The sequence below is a fragment of the Urocampus carinirostris genome, chromosome 10 (assembly GCF_059441175.1).
Source record: "Urocampus carinirostris isolate Australia breed hairy pipefish chromosome 10, RoL_Ucar_1.0, whole genome shotgun sequence".
In the NCBI taxonomy this organism is placed as follows: domain Eukaryota; kingdom Metazoa; phylum Chordata; class Actinopteri; order Syngnathiformes; family Syngnathidae; genus Urocampus; species Urocampus carinirostris.
In genome coordinates, this window is record NC_142358.1 from 8,445,793 (window position 1) to 8,465,225 (window position 19,433).

Below are 19,433 nucleotides of genomic sequence, written 5' to 3' on the forward strand. Positions count from 1 at the left end.
ATCTCATTGCATGCTATCTGGTTGTGCCGGGAGACAGAGAGAGAGGGATAATCGACAGGCCAGCTAACACTCAGCCCAGCTTTGGGCTCCAGGTCCAGAAAAAAAGAGAGGGGGGTGGACGTTGCCGCGCACTTTTAAATGTCCTGTGACGTCGTAGACCACAGAGAAGGTGTCATTTGACTCTGTCATGCAAGTTTTCCTCAGGTACTTAAGCTTCAACAAAATACAGTTTTCTAGATGACAAATAGGGGCAATTTCGTTAAAACACGCCATAAACTACAGAAGCATGAAAGATGACACAGCACACAAAGACAAACTAATAATTTGATTTCAAGCAGACACTTTATTTCAACCTTTATGATACATTTATAGAAGTTGCTCATCTCCCGGAAATGAAAAACCATTTTGTCCGTGAGCTGTCTAGACAAGCGTAGAGATGGTGTCCGCAGGTGGGTGTGGTTCTGTCCATTACGGGCGTAGGTCAGTTATCAGCCGGCGTAGGTAATCCAACAATCCAAAAGGAAACACAAATCAGAAAAAGGAAAAAGTCATGTGCGATAATTGGCGGGCTTTTTGAGGTTTTTTCCTTTTCACAGAGTCTGTGGTTGGAAAGAGCGGGTTGTATTTGTAGCATGGGATTCACCCTACAAAACGTATCGAAGATATTATTTTGTTGATTTTTTTTTAATGTATTTCACTGGAATTGCTAATTGCTTCATGGTTTTTGTCATTGTTTGGGGTGTGGTGTCAGACTTGAATTTGCATTGTATGCTTCAGTTTTACTATGTTTTGGAATAAAGTGGAGCTTGGACGCATAATCTTGACCAAGCACTTTTTTTTCTAAGAGGAGTTAAGTTGAGTAGCTGGTGGATTGTGTACCTCATACACACAAAGAGCAGAACAGAAGAACTTTGGATTCCATTAAATGCAGCTAATCGAGCATATAAGGGAATATTATGACTTGAAGTCGTTTTGATTTCCGCAATCAATCTGTTAAAAAACACTACATCACTACTAGAATAAACTGCATAATTCTTTCATCCAATAAATTTGAGATGTGCACCTTTTTTTCTTAAATTGGGTCACCACTTGTAATTAAGTGAACTGCTGTTGATTGGTAGGGGACCTTCACATCGGAAAGCAACTGAAGAGGTCAGGTTTGTTTTTTATAAATTAGTCCAAAAATAGACATTATTATTAGTTTTTTTTCCTATACGAACCCCTGACCACTCGTCACGCATGTGCATCAGTGAAGGTGTTTTTTTTATGTATTCAACGACCGAAAACCCTAACTCGCCCCCTCCTCGCACCCAGTTGTATGAAGCAGGTAGCGAAGTCTCCGTGTGCGCGCGCTTGCGTGCGTGCATTCCATAAGAGCGAGCGAGAGAGGCGGGATTTTTGCACCTCGTGGATCTTTTGAAAGGAGCGTAACGAGGGAGCCAATTGCACTTTGCGCACTTTGCGCCGAGTGTTTGATGGATGTTTAAAGGACGAGCGGATGGGATGCCAGTTTATAGCACCGTCGCCAAATTCCCCGACGCTCCCGGTAAGTTGTGCACACCGACGCCGGTTTACGCGCGCGCCCTGCGGAGGGCATCTGCGTTTGGACACGGCACGTGTACCAGTTGATTCGTGCAGGCGATAAAAGAGAAGCAATTCGCGACGTGCAACAGGAGAGTCACTACCGAGCTCGTTTGAATTCTCTCCACCTTATTTTTTTTAATGAATTAATAATCTTTTTTTCCACGAGTGGGGGCTAATCGACCCCCACGCGCAAACTTTTCATCTTGCCCAATGTAAATGTCTAATTTAGTATGCTGCTCTTTCAGGTAAGGTTTTCGTAAAAGGGCAATTTGAAAGTTTTTCTTAGAACAGCTGCTCTTGTGGGTATAGCTTGTGGTCAACGTGTGGCCGTCGGGCCATATACAGATCACTTTCTTAAGCAATGCAGAGTTTCATAGTTTTTGATCCAGACAAGTTGTGTACGCCACGTAACATTTTTGCCCGGGAAAAATCATTAAAAAAAAAAAAAAAAAAATTTTTTGTTAGACCAATCTTGTCTTGCCCATTCTAGCTCCAGTCTGGATCTTCCAAGTCTCTGGTATCACAAATTGTTACTATTTTCCCAGTATTCTGAATAATCTGTCTTGCTGTGAGTAAATATGTGCCAAGTTATGTTTGTAAGGTTTATTATCACTTAATAAAAATAATTGCAATCATTAATGAGGGGAGCAATTGGCTGAGGTGGACAGGAATTAAATAGTCCTCTTGTATATTAGGGTTCATTTAACAATTGTAATAATTGGAATTATTCATTCAGAAAGAGGGAAATTATAACTTAAGGGTCTTTAGTAAATTCATTATCCCAAAGGTGAGAACAACCAGGAAAAGTATGTGTGTGTCTGTGTGTTGAGTCAAACTTTGGAATAATTTACAAGACGAGATCAAACAATGTCCAACTATTCACTTGTTCAAATTTAAATACAAAAAACATTACTGGCGGAATACAGAGATGAAGAAAATGGGGTATGATTGATATGAGAGATTGGAATAGTGCGTCTCGAACTATGGTTATCTTCGTTGTTATTGTTGCTATTGTTATATCATAACTGTTGTTACTAACATTATTACTATTTTTGTTATTACTTGTGTATTTAATAGAAAAGATGAAGGGGTAAGGAATATAAGCATCTGCTTCTTACTACCCCTTTTCGAACATATTATGTAACATCATTTTGTTGTTGAGTTATTGTTTTTGTTACGGGTTTTTTTAATGTTCGAAATAAAATCTTCATTCATTTATTCATTCATTCATTCATTAGTTTAAGTGAATTTGATTGTAATTACAGTAAGTACGCAAGTTTAATGTAACTTTGTGTTTTGCGCATGAATAAAACTAATATGAAAAGACCCTCATCATGGAAAAGGTTTTAAATTGAAAGGGGAGCGCTTGGTACCACATTCTGTTTATTTGTAAACGGAAATAATGTGGCGAAGCTAATGGATACAAAAAGCAGCGTCCAACAAAGCAGAAATGTCTTAGGCGGATTTCTATTTATCCGTTGGTATAATCGTTGGTTTTGGAGTAAATATTTGATACGGTTGGATTCTCTGGATTATCCTTAAATTGAAGATGGCCAGGGAACGTAATGGGGAGCTACGCTGGTTTCATAGTTTTATGAATAGGTATCTTGTTTGAGACTGATCGTGATGTTTCTCTAATGAGCATATCAGTCATCATATCCTGAATCCCAAGAGTTAAAGCGTTCCAATAGGGCTTCACGATTAACCGGAATCGAATCGTTATGGCGATGTGGTGTAGTGCGATAGTGTAACCGAGAACTGCGTTCTTTTCAAGGATTCATAGTTCCAGTTTGTTTGACAGTGTTTGGCAAACAAGAATTGTCACATTTATGGTTTAACAGCGCTGGATAATCAGAAGCAGGTTTTAATTGCCACGAACCAATAGAGGCGAGGCAAAATTTGCAGGATGTGTGTGCACGACTTTTATAGGCTGGTGTTAGCTGCCAGTCAGTCATGCAGCACTTGCACAAAACGGCCACAAAAACAAAAAGCCACAGCTCGTAGCTTTTGTGGCTCGTTACATAGAAAAAACGTTCAGTAAATCCGACTCCGAGGAAAGTTAGAAAAGCGCAAGGAAAAGCTGATCACCAGCGGGTGCTCTGGATTTTTATCGCGTCCGGGAATTGACTCAGGCGGCGTCGAAAAGGAAAGCTAAGAGCTAGGCTAACAATTCTCAAGCCACCACTACCGAACTTTGCTCGCCACTAACGCCAGATCTATTACCAATAAGATTGACGACTTGGAGATACTACTCGTGAAAAAACGTTACATTTCTGACTCTTGTATTTTAATCATTCCATAGACCTTTCAGTAGTCTGGGTTACCTGACGGGACAAACAGGATTTATATCAGGCACTGGAGACTGGAGTCCGATAACAACTAGGACGAGATAGACGGAAACGATACCAGACATTGGAAATCGAAATTAAACAGGACAAACTAGACACGAACGCTACCCGACACTGGAGATCGATATTTACCAGGACAAAATAGACTTGAACGATACTGGACAGGAAACACAAGCAGGAAACCGACATCTTGCGGGTGCAGAGGTTCGTTGACGGACTGACAAAGTGTGAGTGAGAGCACTGAGCTCAAATGGGAGGGAAACCAATCGGTCAACGAACCGCAGCTGGCGCCAAACGGGCGGGGGCAATTGGGCACCATGGGCAACCGTGACAAGCCAGCCTACCTCTAAATCATTTAATTCCACTGAAAGGAGCAACCCTTTATTTCTTTGTACTTTTGTAGAAAGAAATTGTATCATTACAATAAAGGCCATTTGATCAACTGCAATTCTGTTTTTATTTGTCAATTTATAGTTGATATTTTCGTCATATACTGTCAGTCTCGAAGTACGTCATCTCAAGTTATGTTTGCATGTCACTATGTTTATACTCTCCCCAAAAAACAAAACTCGCACAGAAAATGTATTTTTCTTTTAGAATCGAAAATCGCACCGAAACTGCAATTTACGTCCCCAAAAAAAAAACATAATTCGTTTTTTTCCAAAATCGTGCAGTCCTACTTTCCAATCATATGTGGCATAACATATTTCAGTGATTGGTGACATCGTACGGATAGTTATTTGTTTAAAAAAAGTCCAACGGCCCGCCGGCAGGCCGTAGAAATGTCGGAATCTTAAGGGGCTTGGGTATCGTATTTAATTAAAAGTTTCTCTGTACCGTCTTTCTTTGTAAATATCTTGTGTTTCAATTTGGGCACATGCGGCTTATATTCAGGTGCGGCTTATGTTTGTACTAAATGTTTTTTTTTCTTCAAAAAGGGTGCGCTCTCGAGTCCAGAATTTAAGGTAATTTGTTTAGCATGGTGCATAGATTACCTGAATCTGCCACCTCACCCTCACTCGGTCAAAAAATGTCCAATTAAGTTTCAGTGAGTGTTAAACTTTGAAATTCTGTCAGTTGTGAGTGCATACTCAAAGAAGATCTTCTTTTCTGTTGGATATGGGGCAAGGGGTGTGGTACAAACACCTTGAGGGGGGCGCCCAAGATTCAAAGTCCAATGGCAGCACTGATGTCGTAACCTCCCCCAAGCAACACTCCCTATGTGTCCTTTTTCTCGTAAAACTAACATTCCTTGCCCTCATGTGGCGCGCCAGATTAAAAGTGTTTGGGGTTGCGAAGATATATTAAGAGTTTTATAGGGGCACACAGCTGCCGTTCCGGTGAAAATTACTTGTAGAACAAGGTAGTGGGCTTCCCTATACATCTACAACTTGGTTTCCCAGTGCAGACATAACTGGGATGCAACCAGTGTCCTAGAGATTGAAATTAGAGCAAAACATTTGGGAGGTTTCAAGTGTCTCTGTATTAAACATACAATCCCTATGTTTTTCACACTGGTCACGTTCAGCTACATTTATTGTATGTGAGGGTACTATTAAAAAAAGCATCAATTACTGTAAACCCCCGTGATACAACATGAATCCGTTCTGAGGTTGGAATTGCAAAGTTGGTGATGGAAAAACTATGGTAATTAGCTAATGCATTTCAAACAAAATCATATAAAGCACTACTTATATGTAGAATAGAAGAACAGAATAGAATATACCTTTATTGTCATTGTTACAACATGGGATATATTGTGACAACGAAATTGGACGTGGCACTCCAGTTCCACATTTTACAGTAATAACATAAATCAATCTACAAGTAAATATGATATTTTATTTAACGTTGGGATGCGTGACTTGACCTGGTACAGCAGAGTTAACAGGTGGATGCAGAAGGGGAAAGACGACGGATTGACATTAATACTTGTCACGGTCGCCATGACGACCAGTATGCCACGCCCCCGAACTCAAGCTGAAGCAGATCAGCTGATTGCTGTTCTGCTATTTAAGGCTGGATTTTGGGTTTGGCGGGTGCTGGTTCATTACTCATTATTCACAATCCCGGTCTGTTATGCCTTGTCCTGTTTTAGTCTGTTATGCCTTGTCCTGTTGAGTTCGTGCCGGAGGAACTCTGTATTGTTCTGTTTTGCCTCGGAGTATTGGGCAACTTTTATTTTATTAAATAAAACCTATGGATCGTCAACGCATTTGAGTTCTCCCTTCATGCCTCCTGCCTCCGTTCTGGTCCGGTCACCTTCCACGCCACCACGCACTCGTGACAGAATGAACCAGCCAACAAATAGAACTCAGCGAACAATCCCAGCGCGACTTGGGAGAGCTGGAGAGCGCAGTTCGGCAGGCGCCTACTGAGTTGGCCTTCCCTGCCCGTTCGAACCACGGCCCCGCCCGTCGTGGCCCTTGCTGTGCCTCGAATGGGGTCCCGGGAAGAATTGACGCCTGCCTGTTCGACTCTCATGCCTGCCTGCCCGACTCCCGTGCCGATTGCCTGCTATTCCGTCTCCCCTGCGTGCCAGCCCGACTCCGACTCTGCTGCCCGTCGGGCCGACTCCGACTCTGCTGCCCGTCGGGCCGACTCCGACTGCTGCCCGTCGGGCCGACTCCGACTCTGCTGCCCGTCGGGCCGACTCCGACTCCGCTGCCCGTCGGGCCGACTCCGACTCCGCTGCCTGCCAGCCCGACTCCGCTCCTCCTGTTTTGCCGGTTCTGATTTTGACTCTCTCATGTCTTGTCTGTTCTGATTTTGACTCTCTCATGTCTTGTCTGTTCTGATTTTGACTCTCTCATGTCTTGTCTGTTCTGATTTTGACTCTCTCATGTCTTGTCTGTTCTGATTTTGACTCTCTTATGTCTTGCCTGTTTTGATTTTGACCCTCTCATGTCTTGCCTGTTCTGATTCCGCCTGTCCTGTCTGAATCGCCACTTCTGAATCTGACCCCCCTGAGTGCGACTCTTCTGAATCTGACCCCCCTGAGTGCGACTCTTCTGAATCTGACCCCCCTGAGTGCGACTCTTCTGAATCTGACCCCCCTGAGTGCGACTCTTCTGAATCTGACCCCCCTGAGTGCGACTCTTCTGAATCTGACCCCCCTGAGTGCGACTCTTCTGCATCTGACCCCCCTGAGTGCGACTCTTCTGCATCGGCCTGACCTGAGTGCGACTCTTCTGCATCGGCCTGACCTGAGTGCGACTCTTCTGCATCGGCCTGACCTGAGTGCGACTCTTCTGCATCGGCCTGTCCTGAGTGCGACTCTTCGGCATCGGCCTGTCCTGAGTGCGACTCTTCGGCATCGGCCTGTCCTGTTTATCTGTCCTGTTCTCGTCAGTTCTGCCTGTCTGTCATCCCCTGTCCAGTTGGCCACCAGACCCCCCCTGCCGAGCGCCGATTCCGATCCGCCCGACGCAGATGGCGCCTGCCTCTCCCCGTTCCTGCGTGTTCGGGGGAGGGAGCAGGGTTGCCCCAATCGCGATCGTCAACATTCCGGGGCGCGAGGTAGTAATTTTTTCTTTTTTGGGACCTCGGGAGCTGTCCCTTAAGAGGGGGGCTCTGTCACGGTCGCCATGACGACCAGTATGCCACGCCCCCGAACTCAAGCTGAAGCAGATCAGCTGATTGCTGTTCTGCTATTTAAGGCTGGATTTTGGGTTTAGCGGGTGCTGGTTCATTACTCATTATTCACAATCCCGGTCTGTTATGCCTTGTCCTGTTTTAGTCTGTTATGCCTTGTCCTGTTGAGTTCGTGCCGGAGGAACTCTGTATTGTTCTGTTTTGCCTCGGAGTATTGGGCGACTTTTATTTTATTAAATAAAACCTATGGATCGTCAACGCATTTGAGTTCTCCCTTCATGCCTCCTGCCTCCGTTCTGGTCCGGTCACCTTCCACGCCACCACGTCTCGTGACAATACTGACTTTAAAACTTCTTCTTATAAGGTATATATATATATATATATATATATATATATATATATATATATATATATATATATATATATATATATATATATATATATATATATATATATATATATATATATATATTTATTTATTTATTTTTTTTTTTTTTTTTTTTTTGAAGGTGCGCCGCTACTTTGCGGATTTTCACTTATCGCTGGTGGTTTGGGTCCCCATTAACCGCGATAACCGAGGTCTTACTGTAATACAAATATTGTCAACATAGAATATAGGTTACTCATATGCTATAGAATAGAAGTGTGTTTTAAGCTTGGATTTAAACATTTCCATTGAGGTTGCAGATCGAATATCAGGGGGAAGAGCATTCCACAAAGCCGGGGCCCGAATGGAGAACGCTCTCAAACCTGCAGATCTCTTCTTGGCTCTTGGGATCACTAGTAGACCAGTATTTTCAGAGCGAAGGCTCCGGACCGGAACATAAGGGGGAATTAAATCTGAAAGCATTGAGGGAGCAAGTCCATGCATGATTTTGTTTACTACCAACAGAACCTTAAAATCACATCTTAAGCTAACAGGGAGCCAATGCAGGTAGCTAAAATGTGCTTAGAAAACTTGCCTGAGTAATACTAATATGCAATGAAAAAAATAGTGCATTGTCACAAACGTAATAAGTGCAATAACGTTGAACAGCAGCAATATAAAAAACCCAATAGAATTCACAGGATACAATATATATGTTTACAGTTTCATCCACAGTTTTTTTAGCAACAACTAATATTACATTCCAGAAAGGTGCCCTTTTGATGTGACTGAGAGAAAATCCATTATAGCACAATTACTAAGCTGTTTTTCTTCCCAAAAGTCTGAATTAAAAAAAAATAATTAGCCTTACCATGTCTATACCGGGGTCGTGTGGATTTACAGTGTGAGTGTGAAGATTTATTTAAGATTTCACAGTTTCCCATCGAAAGCAAATTAAACTGCAGTGTTCAGCATGGATTCTCCAAGTGTGATGCGAACACTGTTAAGGGTGCGCAAGATCTGATTTGGTCGAAAATGGTAACTACAGATTTACATATTTTTCATTTAAGATATTAAATCTTTCGTAGGAATGACAAAGCTGGGCTTAAGTTCAATTTTTCATATTCTGTCAGCTGGCGCCAGGACTTTTTAAAAGTTTTATAGGATTGTGGAATATCATAAGGTCGGGGAGGTTGGCCGACCTTATGGTATTAAAAATGTAACAGTTTCACTCCAACAAAAAGATTTAACGTGACCTCACAAAAGTGCATGAGATTAAAAACGGGGAGAAAAAAATTATTTAGCAGCCTAACGTTGCCACTAAAATTGGTCAGTTAGAATTTAGAATATGACATTTGGATGAAATAGAAACAGCACAGAATTAATCCTTTCTGAAATGTAAAAAATATAAGATATATAATATAGTCACTATCGTGTGAAATAAAAATCAATTTTTGTCAGAACAGACGGCAGACCCAGACGCGTAACGTTTTTCACCCAAACTTTATTTAACGGGAATAGGGCAGTCATGCGCCTGAACATAAATGCCAGTGATTCGGGGATTGCTGGGCGGAAGAAGTGAGACAGACAGTCAGGTGCGGGAAAACAGGAAGCCAGAAGCAGACGAGATAGAAACCGGACAGGACAGACGGGATCGATACCAGATACAGGATACACGAGCAGATACCGGACAGGACGGAACAGACGGGATCGATACCGGATACTGGAGCAAGATACGGGACAGGGCAGGACAGACGGAATCGATACCAGATTCTAGATACACGAGCAAGATAATGGACAGGGCAGGACAGACCGGATCGATACCAGATGCTGGATACAAGAGCAAGATACCGGACAGGACAGATGGGATCGATACCGGATACTGGATACAAGAGCAAGATACCGGACAGGACAGATGGGATCGATACCGGATACTGGATACACAAGCAAGATACCGGACTGGTCGGGACGGAGGGGATCGATAACAGAAACTGGATACACAAGCAGGATACCGGACGGGGTCAAAATACGTCTTGCAGAGGTTAGTTGACCGATTGAGAAGGAGTGAATGAGACCACTGAGTTTAACTAGGAGGGAAGCCAATCAGGCAACGATCAGCAGCTGGCGCCAAACGGGCGGGCCCAAGTGAGGGCAATGGGCAACCGTGAAAACAGTTTGTTTGTTAGTTGTCTAAATCAGTGATTTATCCATTATCTGCACCACTCATCCTCACTAGGGTCGCGGGGATCAGTGATTTAAGAATGCTTTAACAAAGTTATTTAAGGAGTATTTGTAATAAATGTATCGTGTATTTCAAGTAAAATAAAAATAAAGTAAAATTTAAAAAAATCCCACCACAGTGGGCAAAAGCTTTGACAGAACCTGATTAGTTTAAACTAAACATTTGTCTTATTCATATATTCAGGGAACGTCATTAAAAAGCAAAATCTACCCATCATTCTGAGGTCATGGGTTCAAACCAAGCTACCATCTTTCCTCTGTGGAGTTTGCATGTTCTCCCCATACTTGTGTGGGTTTCCTCAGGGCACTCCGCTTTCCACCCACATTACAAAAACATGCATGTTAGGTTTATTGGCTGGTCCTAAATGTCCCCTGCCCACTGGTCAAAGGCAGCTGGGATGGGCTCCAGCACCCCGCGACCCTACTGAGGATAAGTGGTGCAGATAATGGATGGATGGAAAATGCATTGTGAAATTTCCTTTAAAATACTTTATGCACGTTTGTAGGTAATTGCTAAAATCTTGAAATAGTTTACATTTTTAGCACTGACTTGGAGTAATGACTGTTCATCACCATTTCATTTTTCCACATAAATGTGAAGTATTAAAGCACAAAAAATATATTCATTTGTATCTTAAGTTATCCAAAACAGTGTAGCTAGCTTGCTAGGTTAACATCCTTTAGAGTGGATCTTTCTTCTAGAGAACCTGTTTTTTAGAGTCGGCTTGTTGTTATTTAAATTTATTTTAAAATTATAATTCATTTTTAATACAGTCTAAAAATTAAAATCGCTGCAAAAAGAACAAACGGATCATACTAATAATACTAATTGTAGTATTTTAACATTGTCATACGAAAGAGGCAAATCTCCATTCTTTGTCCTTTTTCTTTTCTTACTTTTCTATTTGGTCTTTTTAAAGTGAATCTACTTAAACTTTGAATGTAACTTTTTTTTCTTATAAAATGCATATTTTTATAAATATACTGAGATGACTTAATAGAAAGTCCTTTGAGTTTCTCTCTCAAACATTTTTCTCACTTTTTTTGCATTTCTCTTTTGTAAATATTAATTTATGTTTCATAAAATGATGCAATATATATTCGTTTTTTGCTTTTTTATCCATGGTTTATATGGTAAATATTCCATTTTTGGCAAAATGTAAAAATAAATCTTCATACACGATTCTTCACATGACAATAACAATTTGCTTAGCTGAGTTAGGTCTTTAAATGGGATTTGCAGGTTTTACAGGTTTTCAACATTTTTTTTCAGATTACATTTTCACATTTTTCATGTGTTTTTTGTTGTTGTTTTGTTTGTTTTGATTTTGTAAGTTGTTATTGTGGATGTGTAGTGAGGATTATTATTGATCATTTTTAAAAAGAGGATGCGGATTTTTATTCTTATTACTTAATGATATATTTAGATATTCCTTATATTCTTAGTTTTTATATGTGTTGATGGATATACTGTTGAATAAAGAAACGCCTTGTTTTTGGCAGCAAGTGTGTAACGCCCAAATAATTTGAGAAAGCTTTGCAACCAGGCTTTTGGCTGCCACGGGTGCATTAGAACTAGAGTTTAGCCATTATATGTAACTCAAACATATACTTACATATAAGTGGAGCATACTTATATCGCATTCCAGATGCATTTCCTAAAACTTGAGAGTGGAGAAACTTGCTTGATTTTTTTTTGGACAATTTTCTTCAAAATTCGAGTAATTTTACTTACGCTTTTAAGTGAAACAGCACCGCAGCTAAATCATGTGACTCAACTTGCTGAAATGTTCTGACCCCCTCTAGTTTGTTTTCATCAACAGCAGCAGAAAGTGTTAGACCCCAGGATACCACATTAATCAGGCCTGGGATGGGGATCACAAGGTCTAACTGCTGTAGAGAGGGAATAGGCACCTATGGTAACACCCGGAAAACATTAAAACTTCCAGTTAGCTATTAGGACCCTTAAAATATTTTCTTGCTTCAATCCTTCTTATTTTGAATTATAGTCCTGATTTTCAATTGGTCATGACCTTCTCACTTACCGGGGGGTGGCTGTTTTTATTCATTGATAGCTGTGTGCTTCATTTCTATGGTTATCATATTTTTGCTTCTCCCTTTAGCATAACTGCAAGCCTTTGTGCCCATAGTGAATAAAAAACGCATAAACATAATATACAGTTTTGTATCGCTGAAACACGAGTTTCAGATCTGAATGAAGAGAATGGGATTGTAAGTTCAGCCAATCAGCATTTTCATGATGCTGTGATGCAGACCAGCATCTTGTATGACGTCGACCAATAGCAGAAGGGTATCTTAGAGACGTAAAGTTTAAACTTATTATGTTTTCAGGCAGGATAATTTATAGTTGATTTTGTAAGGTGTGGAAAATAAGGTTCCTGCGCATCCTTGAAAAGTCTTAAAAGGCATTGAATTCATTATTCTAAAAATTGTGCTTTAATTGGCTTTAAAATGTATTAAATCTAACTCCTGAAAGTCTTAAAATGTGAACACATTAATAAGGTTTAAAATTCAATGGTCTTTTAAATAATTCACCGATTTACTATTGTGACCACAATAACAGAAATATCAAAACGGTTTGATGTGGCCTCAGTCAGGCCTTTCAGAGCACACATATCGTAGGTCTACCCACAACAGAAATAGTGTATTGTGTGCAATAAATACATCCAAATATTTTCATTGAGGTTTTTTTTTCGACTTGGTCTTAAATTTGATTTCAAAAGGCATTTAAAAAGTCTTGAATTTAACTTACTTAACTGCCGTCAAAAGGGTCAGGAAGCCATCTTATTCCACACCGTAAACTGAAAACATAGTAAAGCGGGTACACCGTATCCCGGGGGTCAACTCTATTTCTATTTCAAGCGAAACAAGGGCACATTCCTGCACTTATTAGAACACCTCAATTAAGTGTATGGCATGGTCGCGGCACCCACATTTGCAGAAAACTCTGTTTTTTTTCTGGCTGTCCAAGTGAATGATGGCTTTAATTTTGAAGGGGTTGCAGAGGGTCCCGGGAGACACGGGGGTGCGATAATGTTTTAGATATTTTGGGAGAGGCGGCCGCGGAAAAGAGAGACGGGGAAGCGTGGAAGTTTGAAGGTCTCTTGGAATAAAAGCACGGGGGATAAAACATACGTAGAGTTCTCGGCGGACTCTCTTGTCACGCTTTGCTGCTCATTGATTGGTCGATTCCAGCTTCAGTTCCTCGTTAACGTGATTAACTTTGACCCTATTGCGGCTCATTTTCTCATTCTGGCCTGATATAATTACGGTAGTTTTTCAATGTCTTTTAACTTGAATGTTTAAAGGTGGGAGTTATAGGTATTTTATTTTTACATGAGCACAGAAAAAAACTAAAACACAAAAACAAATATAAAACTATGTGAAAAAGAGGCGAAGCATATTACATTTGACAGCCAACTTCCATCACCTGATATTTAAAAATATACTAACTTTGTAGTATTTCTGTAGTATTTTTGAAGTATTTCTTCCAGTGGTATACTGTAGTAGTTTTTCTCTCATAGGGTATTTTTAGTATCTATGTCATGAGACTTTTCAAGTATTTCCATAGTGGTATTAATGTCGTACTTTTAAAGTATAACTGTGGATGGATTTTGTAGTATTTCTGTCGTAGTATTTATGTGGTAATTCGTAGTTCTGTTGTAGTATTTATAGTATTTCTGTCATAGTGTTTTCGTAGTATTTCGGCAGTGTTTTTGTTAGTATTTCTGTAAAAGCATTTGTGTCGGTTATTACCTATATGTCATGTTAATGACGTTGTATTGGAATCAACGATTATCACTCTAAAAAAAACAAAATCAACATTATTACCATAAAGTTATAATTTTGACAACTTTGATTAATCTAAAAAAAACACAAAAAAGGAAATCTAACACATAAAACCAGACAATTCATTACTAGAGCAACATCAATGTATGGAAGGATTACAATGATAATAACCATAATAATAATAATAATAATAATAGTAATAACAATCATAACAATAATAATGATGATAACAATAATAATAATAATAATAACAATTAAGGATCGACCGATATGGGGTTTTCAGAGTCAAAACCGATACGATTATAAGAATCAAGAGGAGGCTAATATGTGGATATGTGGAGTTGATGTTCATTTGCTGTAAAAGCCTAAACATTTTTCAATAATGCAAAAGAAACAAAGAATATTTGTCATAAATTCAAATAAAAGAAGGGAGAGAAGAGGATGGGAGGGGAGAAGCAAAAAAGAGAATAACTTTACTTTAAAGCAAAAGTTCCTGTCTGCTCGTCTTGCCCAGTTTTAGATATATTTATTCAGCCGATTACATTAAAATAATGCCAATACTGATATCCGTCAAATCCCCATATATCGTGACAATAATTGTCCCGGCTGATAATCGGTGGACCTTTAATAAAAAAATACAAATAATAATAGTAGTAATAATAATTATAATATCATGGGATTAAATCCAGCTGCCAGCCTTCCTGTGTGGATTTTGCATGTTCTCCTCGTGCTTGCGTGGGTTTCCTCCAGGCACTCCGATTTTCTCCTACATTCCACAAACATGCATGTCAATTAATTTGCCGGCCTAAACATACAAGGTGAAAATGTATGAATTAAAAAGAATAAAAAAATCCATGTAAAATAAATACCGTAAACCCCCAGGATACGACATTATTCTATTAAGAGGTGGGGTTTTGCAAACGGTTCAAATAGAAAACATTTAAATAACAAAATAGCAATTTAGAAAGCGTTTTGCTTCTCTCATTTGCTTCACTGCAAGCCTTGGAACCATAGCGGATAATAATGGTAAAGAAACGATACTGTACTTTTTTACAAAGCAGATGAGATTCATAACTAAATCAAAAGAAAGGTATTGTGGCAGCGAGTTGAGCAAATATCATACAGTGGAACCTCAGTTCTCGACCATAATCCATTCCAGAACCCTGTTTGAAAACAGATTTGTTCAATCACCGAAATCGTTTTTCCCATTAAAAGTAATGTAAAATCGTTTTAATCCGTTCCAACACCCTGAATGTTTACCATGAACGTAATCATAAAGCTAACCCAGGCTAATCGTACGTTCGCGTTAGCGTAATCTTCCGTACGAAAGATTACGCTAACATGAACGTGTACAAATAAAAAAATCAGGTCGTTTACACGTCATTTAGCACCCGGGTCTCCACAAAAAGTGGCTAGCGCTTCATTGGAAATGGAGCTCCGTTCCAGCACCCTGAATGTTTTACGTAAACAAAGCTAACGCAGGCTAATCGTACGTTCGCGTTATCGTAATCTTTCGTACGAAAGATTACACTAACATGAACGTGTAAAAATAAAAAAAGGATTATGAATAGGATTTCTTACCTTTGTGGTGGACGGTGGGTAGAGAAAAATCATCAAAAGTTTTTCAACCTCTTCCAAAACTCGCGGCAGTTGTTTGCTTATAGCGCTAACTTCCTTAGCCGCATCACGGGATTTCACAGCCTCCTTATTCTTTACTATCGTACTGATAGTAGATTTAGCCATGCTGTATTCACTAGCAAGATCGGAAATTCGTACACCTCTCTCATATTTAGCTGTTATGTCTTTCTTAAAGGCATTAGTTGTACGAACAACTTGTCTTTTTTCACCTGTCCTGCTTGCACCGACCTTCTTCGGAGGCATAATTAGGGGCTTAAACACCCGTACGCCGCTCAGCATCGCACCCTAGCGTACCGGCGTTCGAACTCCGATTTTTTTTGACCGAACAGCGAAGCAAGAATTTCTCGAAATTTTTGGTCGAACACTGATTTGTCCGAACTGAGAGGCGTTCGAAAACCGAGGTTCCACTGTATTATTTTAATGATGCTGTGAGGCAAAACAATAGCAGACAAGCATTTTGTTAACGTTGGTGTCGATGTTGTATAGCGGTGAAAATGGTGTAAGGAGAGGCGCAAAACCATCTTATTCCAAACCATAAAGTAAAAATGCCATAAAGCGGGGTTGTCGTATCCTGGGGGTCTTCTGTAATAATAGTTGGTATGAAAGTATACAAATCTAATTTGCTATGGCCAACGAGCGACAACCTGTGATTGGCTGCCAAACCCCATACCTTACATGCCTGCGCTCAGTATGAGGCAGTCGCCTTTAAACATGATTTAGCGTCTGTCGGTGTCCTACACGCTTTGCACACCTCCTCCATTCTTGTCTTTCCATCTGCACATTCCCTCTCCATGGCCTTCCCTCCTCTGTTTGTATAAACTTCATTGCATCTGCATTTCATTTCTCGGTACGCATTGAATCGGGCCAGGGGGCCGGGACAACGCTATATATGCCGGGATGTCGGGCTTGTTGCCGTTATGTGTTTTGCTTCCAAACGAGAAAATAAAGCGTCTGACCTCAGCATCCTACGCCTCCTCCTTTTCGTTGCGCAGGATGTTTGAATTGGTTTTCTTGTTTGATGCATGCTCAAGCAGGAAATGGACCTTTGAGGCTTGATCTGTGCGCCAGTGGTGGGATACTAAAAACAAAGGCAACTGGTAAATGGAATCAACCAGAACATTGGTCAACAAATTCACACTTACAAGCGAGAACAAGTCGCAGCAACATTTTACTTGGATTTGTTGCGGGTGCACACAAAAATCTATAAAATGTGTTGTGCAACATGCAGGTAGATTTCATCTATCTATATTGGCAGATGTTTATAGAATTGGACATTTGAATGTGCCCAGTTTCCATTGCAAACAACAAAATAATCTAATTGTAGACTATTTAACAATAAGGCAAAATCTCAACTTTTTTCCAAAGTAACCCATTTTTGTCCTTTATTTCTACAGCTTACTGTCATGAATCAAAACTGGATCAGGATCCAGACGCATGACGTTCTGACACTAGCTTTTTATTTTACGAGAAATGGGTTAGGTAGCAGTCTGGCGTGAAATGATAGGAAGCCAGAGGCCGACGAGATCGAAAACAATTGCCCGAGTAGATATTGGACAGTTGGGGTCGATACCAGATGGGACAGAAAGACGGTATAGATAATGAAACAGGATATCGAAATAAAACAGGACAAACTTGACAGGAACGAAAACTGGAGAGAATAATAAACTGGACAAAAATAGACGGGAACGAAACTGTAAACCAATATTAAACAGGACACGAATAAACAGGATAGAGTCAAAACCCATGTCTTGCGGGGCAGAGGTTCGTTGACAGGCTAACAAAGGAAAATGAGAGCACTGAGCTTGAAAAGACAGAAAGCCCAATTGGGCGCCATGGCAACCGTGACACTTACACGGAAATGTGAATAGGTTTGATCTGTTTTTTTTTTTCAACTGTTGGCACCAATCCAGGAAAATATATGATATTTAAAGTACATATTTTCTGGGTTTTTGACAACACCGTGAAGGGTCATTTTGACCTGAGGATGACATGGCTACTAGAAGGTCTAAAAAGACAAGACCATTCAATTCAATTTCTACTGTAGTTAATGGCTCCAAATACATATTTCTATTTCCACACGACATCCCAACCGAACTTTTCAAAATCATGGCTAGTCGTATTTTTTAGGCCCCTGATAAATGACCCTTGGACGGCCCAGCATAGAGTTCCTGCAAGGATAACAATAGTGGTTTTACATTGATCTGTAATGAAGTCACCAACACAAAAGAAAAAGGATTTTAAATGCGTGGGGTTAAGAATATAAAGTTCGTGTGTGTATTTTTATCTTTTCAAAGAAAGCCAGGAGGCTTTGTCCTCTGGTTTTGTGGCCTTCTCCTCTCACCCAATACATGGAAAGACCCAACATTCACACAAACTCCTCATAACACCAGCTTAAAAGAGTACGCCGGGGAAAGAGGAAAAACACGGCGACTCCTCTGCCCCGCGTTTTGTGGGAGTGCTTGCTGAGGGATTACAGATTATTGCCTTCAGAGATACTTTCTTGCTTGTTACATGAACTTTGCAAAGTTCTCTGTTTAGCCCCAGAGAGGAAAACAAAACTGTTTGAAGAGCGACAGGAGGAAACCGCCTTAACTATCTAGTTGTTGTTTTTGGCTAGAATTCAATTGTGCCAATTGTTTTAAACATATTTTGTCAAGGTCTGAAAATGAACACTGAGAAGTACTGTTACTGACCTGCAATTGCAGAACGATAAAAGTTACCTAAACCTCTGCAAAATCTTCATAAGATTTACTTCCTTTGTACGCTCAGGAAGAGAGGTGCTAATTAACGTAAATGTATATTTTTTTAAATAATTCACTTGTGAATTGCAACAAATCTCACTCTTCCATTCAAATAAAAGTCTTGGAATAAAAAAGAAATATAATCAGTCATTTACTGAGGTTCATTGGACCCAACTTGTTAGGTCAATTTACCAAAATATTCGTAAACATTGAACTGTTTATTTTATATAAAGAATGAGTTTTTTTTTGTCATATACAAAAATAAAACATAAATAAATACATAAAAAGTGGGTTATTTTATACAAACACATAACATAAGACAAAAACGTTGGCCATTTGGCTAAGACAACATTAAAAAAAGGTCATAATATATAAAATAATCCCCAAACCAAATGTATTTTGCTTGAAACAACCCAATAAATGGTGATCATTTGGTTTAAACAACTCAAAAATCACGATGAGATCATAACAGAACCTACAAAAATGATTGAGAAACCTAAACGAACCCTAAACCTAAATCATTTGGCTTAATTGTAGAAAACTACACTCAAAATGGGTACCTTCCTTTCAGACCCCAAAAGTTTTTTTTACAAACCCTTATAATCATGGTCAACCCTAACCCTAACCACAAACATTGCTGATTCTGTAGAAAAAAAAGCAACTTGGATTTATTTGATATACCGTGCATCCGGAAAGTATTCACAGCGCTTCACTTTTTCCACATTTTGTTATGTTACAGCCTCATTCCAAATTGTATTAATTTAATCTCTTATCTCAAAATTCTACACAAAATACTCCATTTTGACAATGTGAAAACGTTTTTTTTTTACTTTTTTTGAATTTATTAAAAATGGAAAACTAAGAAATCCCATTTACATAAGTATTCACAGCCTTTGCTTAATACTTTGTTGAATCCCGGCTTGTCCGTGTTACATGTCGAAGTGTCCTTGGGTAAGACACTGAACCCCCAATACCCCCAAAGAGCAGGTTAGCGCCTTACATGGCTGCACAGATCACGGCCGCTATTGGGAAATGTGAAGCACACTGTAAAGCGCTTTGGGAAGTCATTGACTTGAAAAGCGCTATAAAAATGCAGATCATCATCCACCT

General features: G+C 39.8%; 1 protein-coding gene across 1 annotated transcript in view; it reads left to right on the top strand.

The window, feature by feature from the left end:
- Positions 1-1,335: 1,335 nt before the first annotated feature.
- The window catches only part of LOC148357618 (neprilysin-like), a 75,348-nt gene continuing 57,250 nt past the window's right edge, over positions 1,336-19,433 (top strand). The window contains exon 1 of the mRNA XM_088346352.1: positions 1,336-1,546. Coding sequence (XP_088202478.1) covers positions 1,480-1,546 — 67 coding nt within the window. The 5' untranslated portion in view covers positions 1,336-1,479. The remainder of the gene's footprint in view (positions 1,547-19,433) is intronic.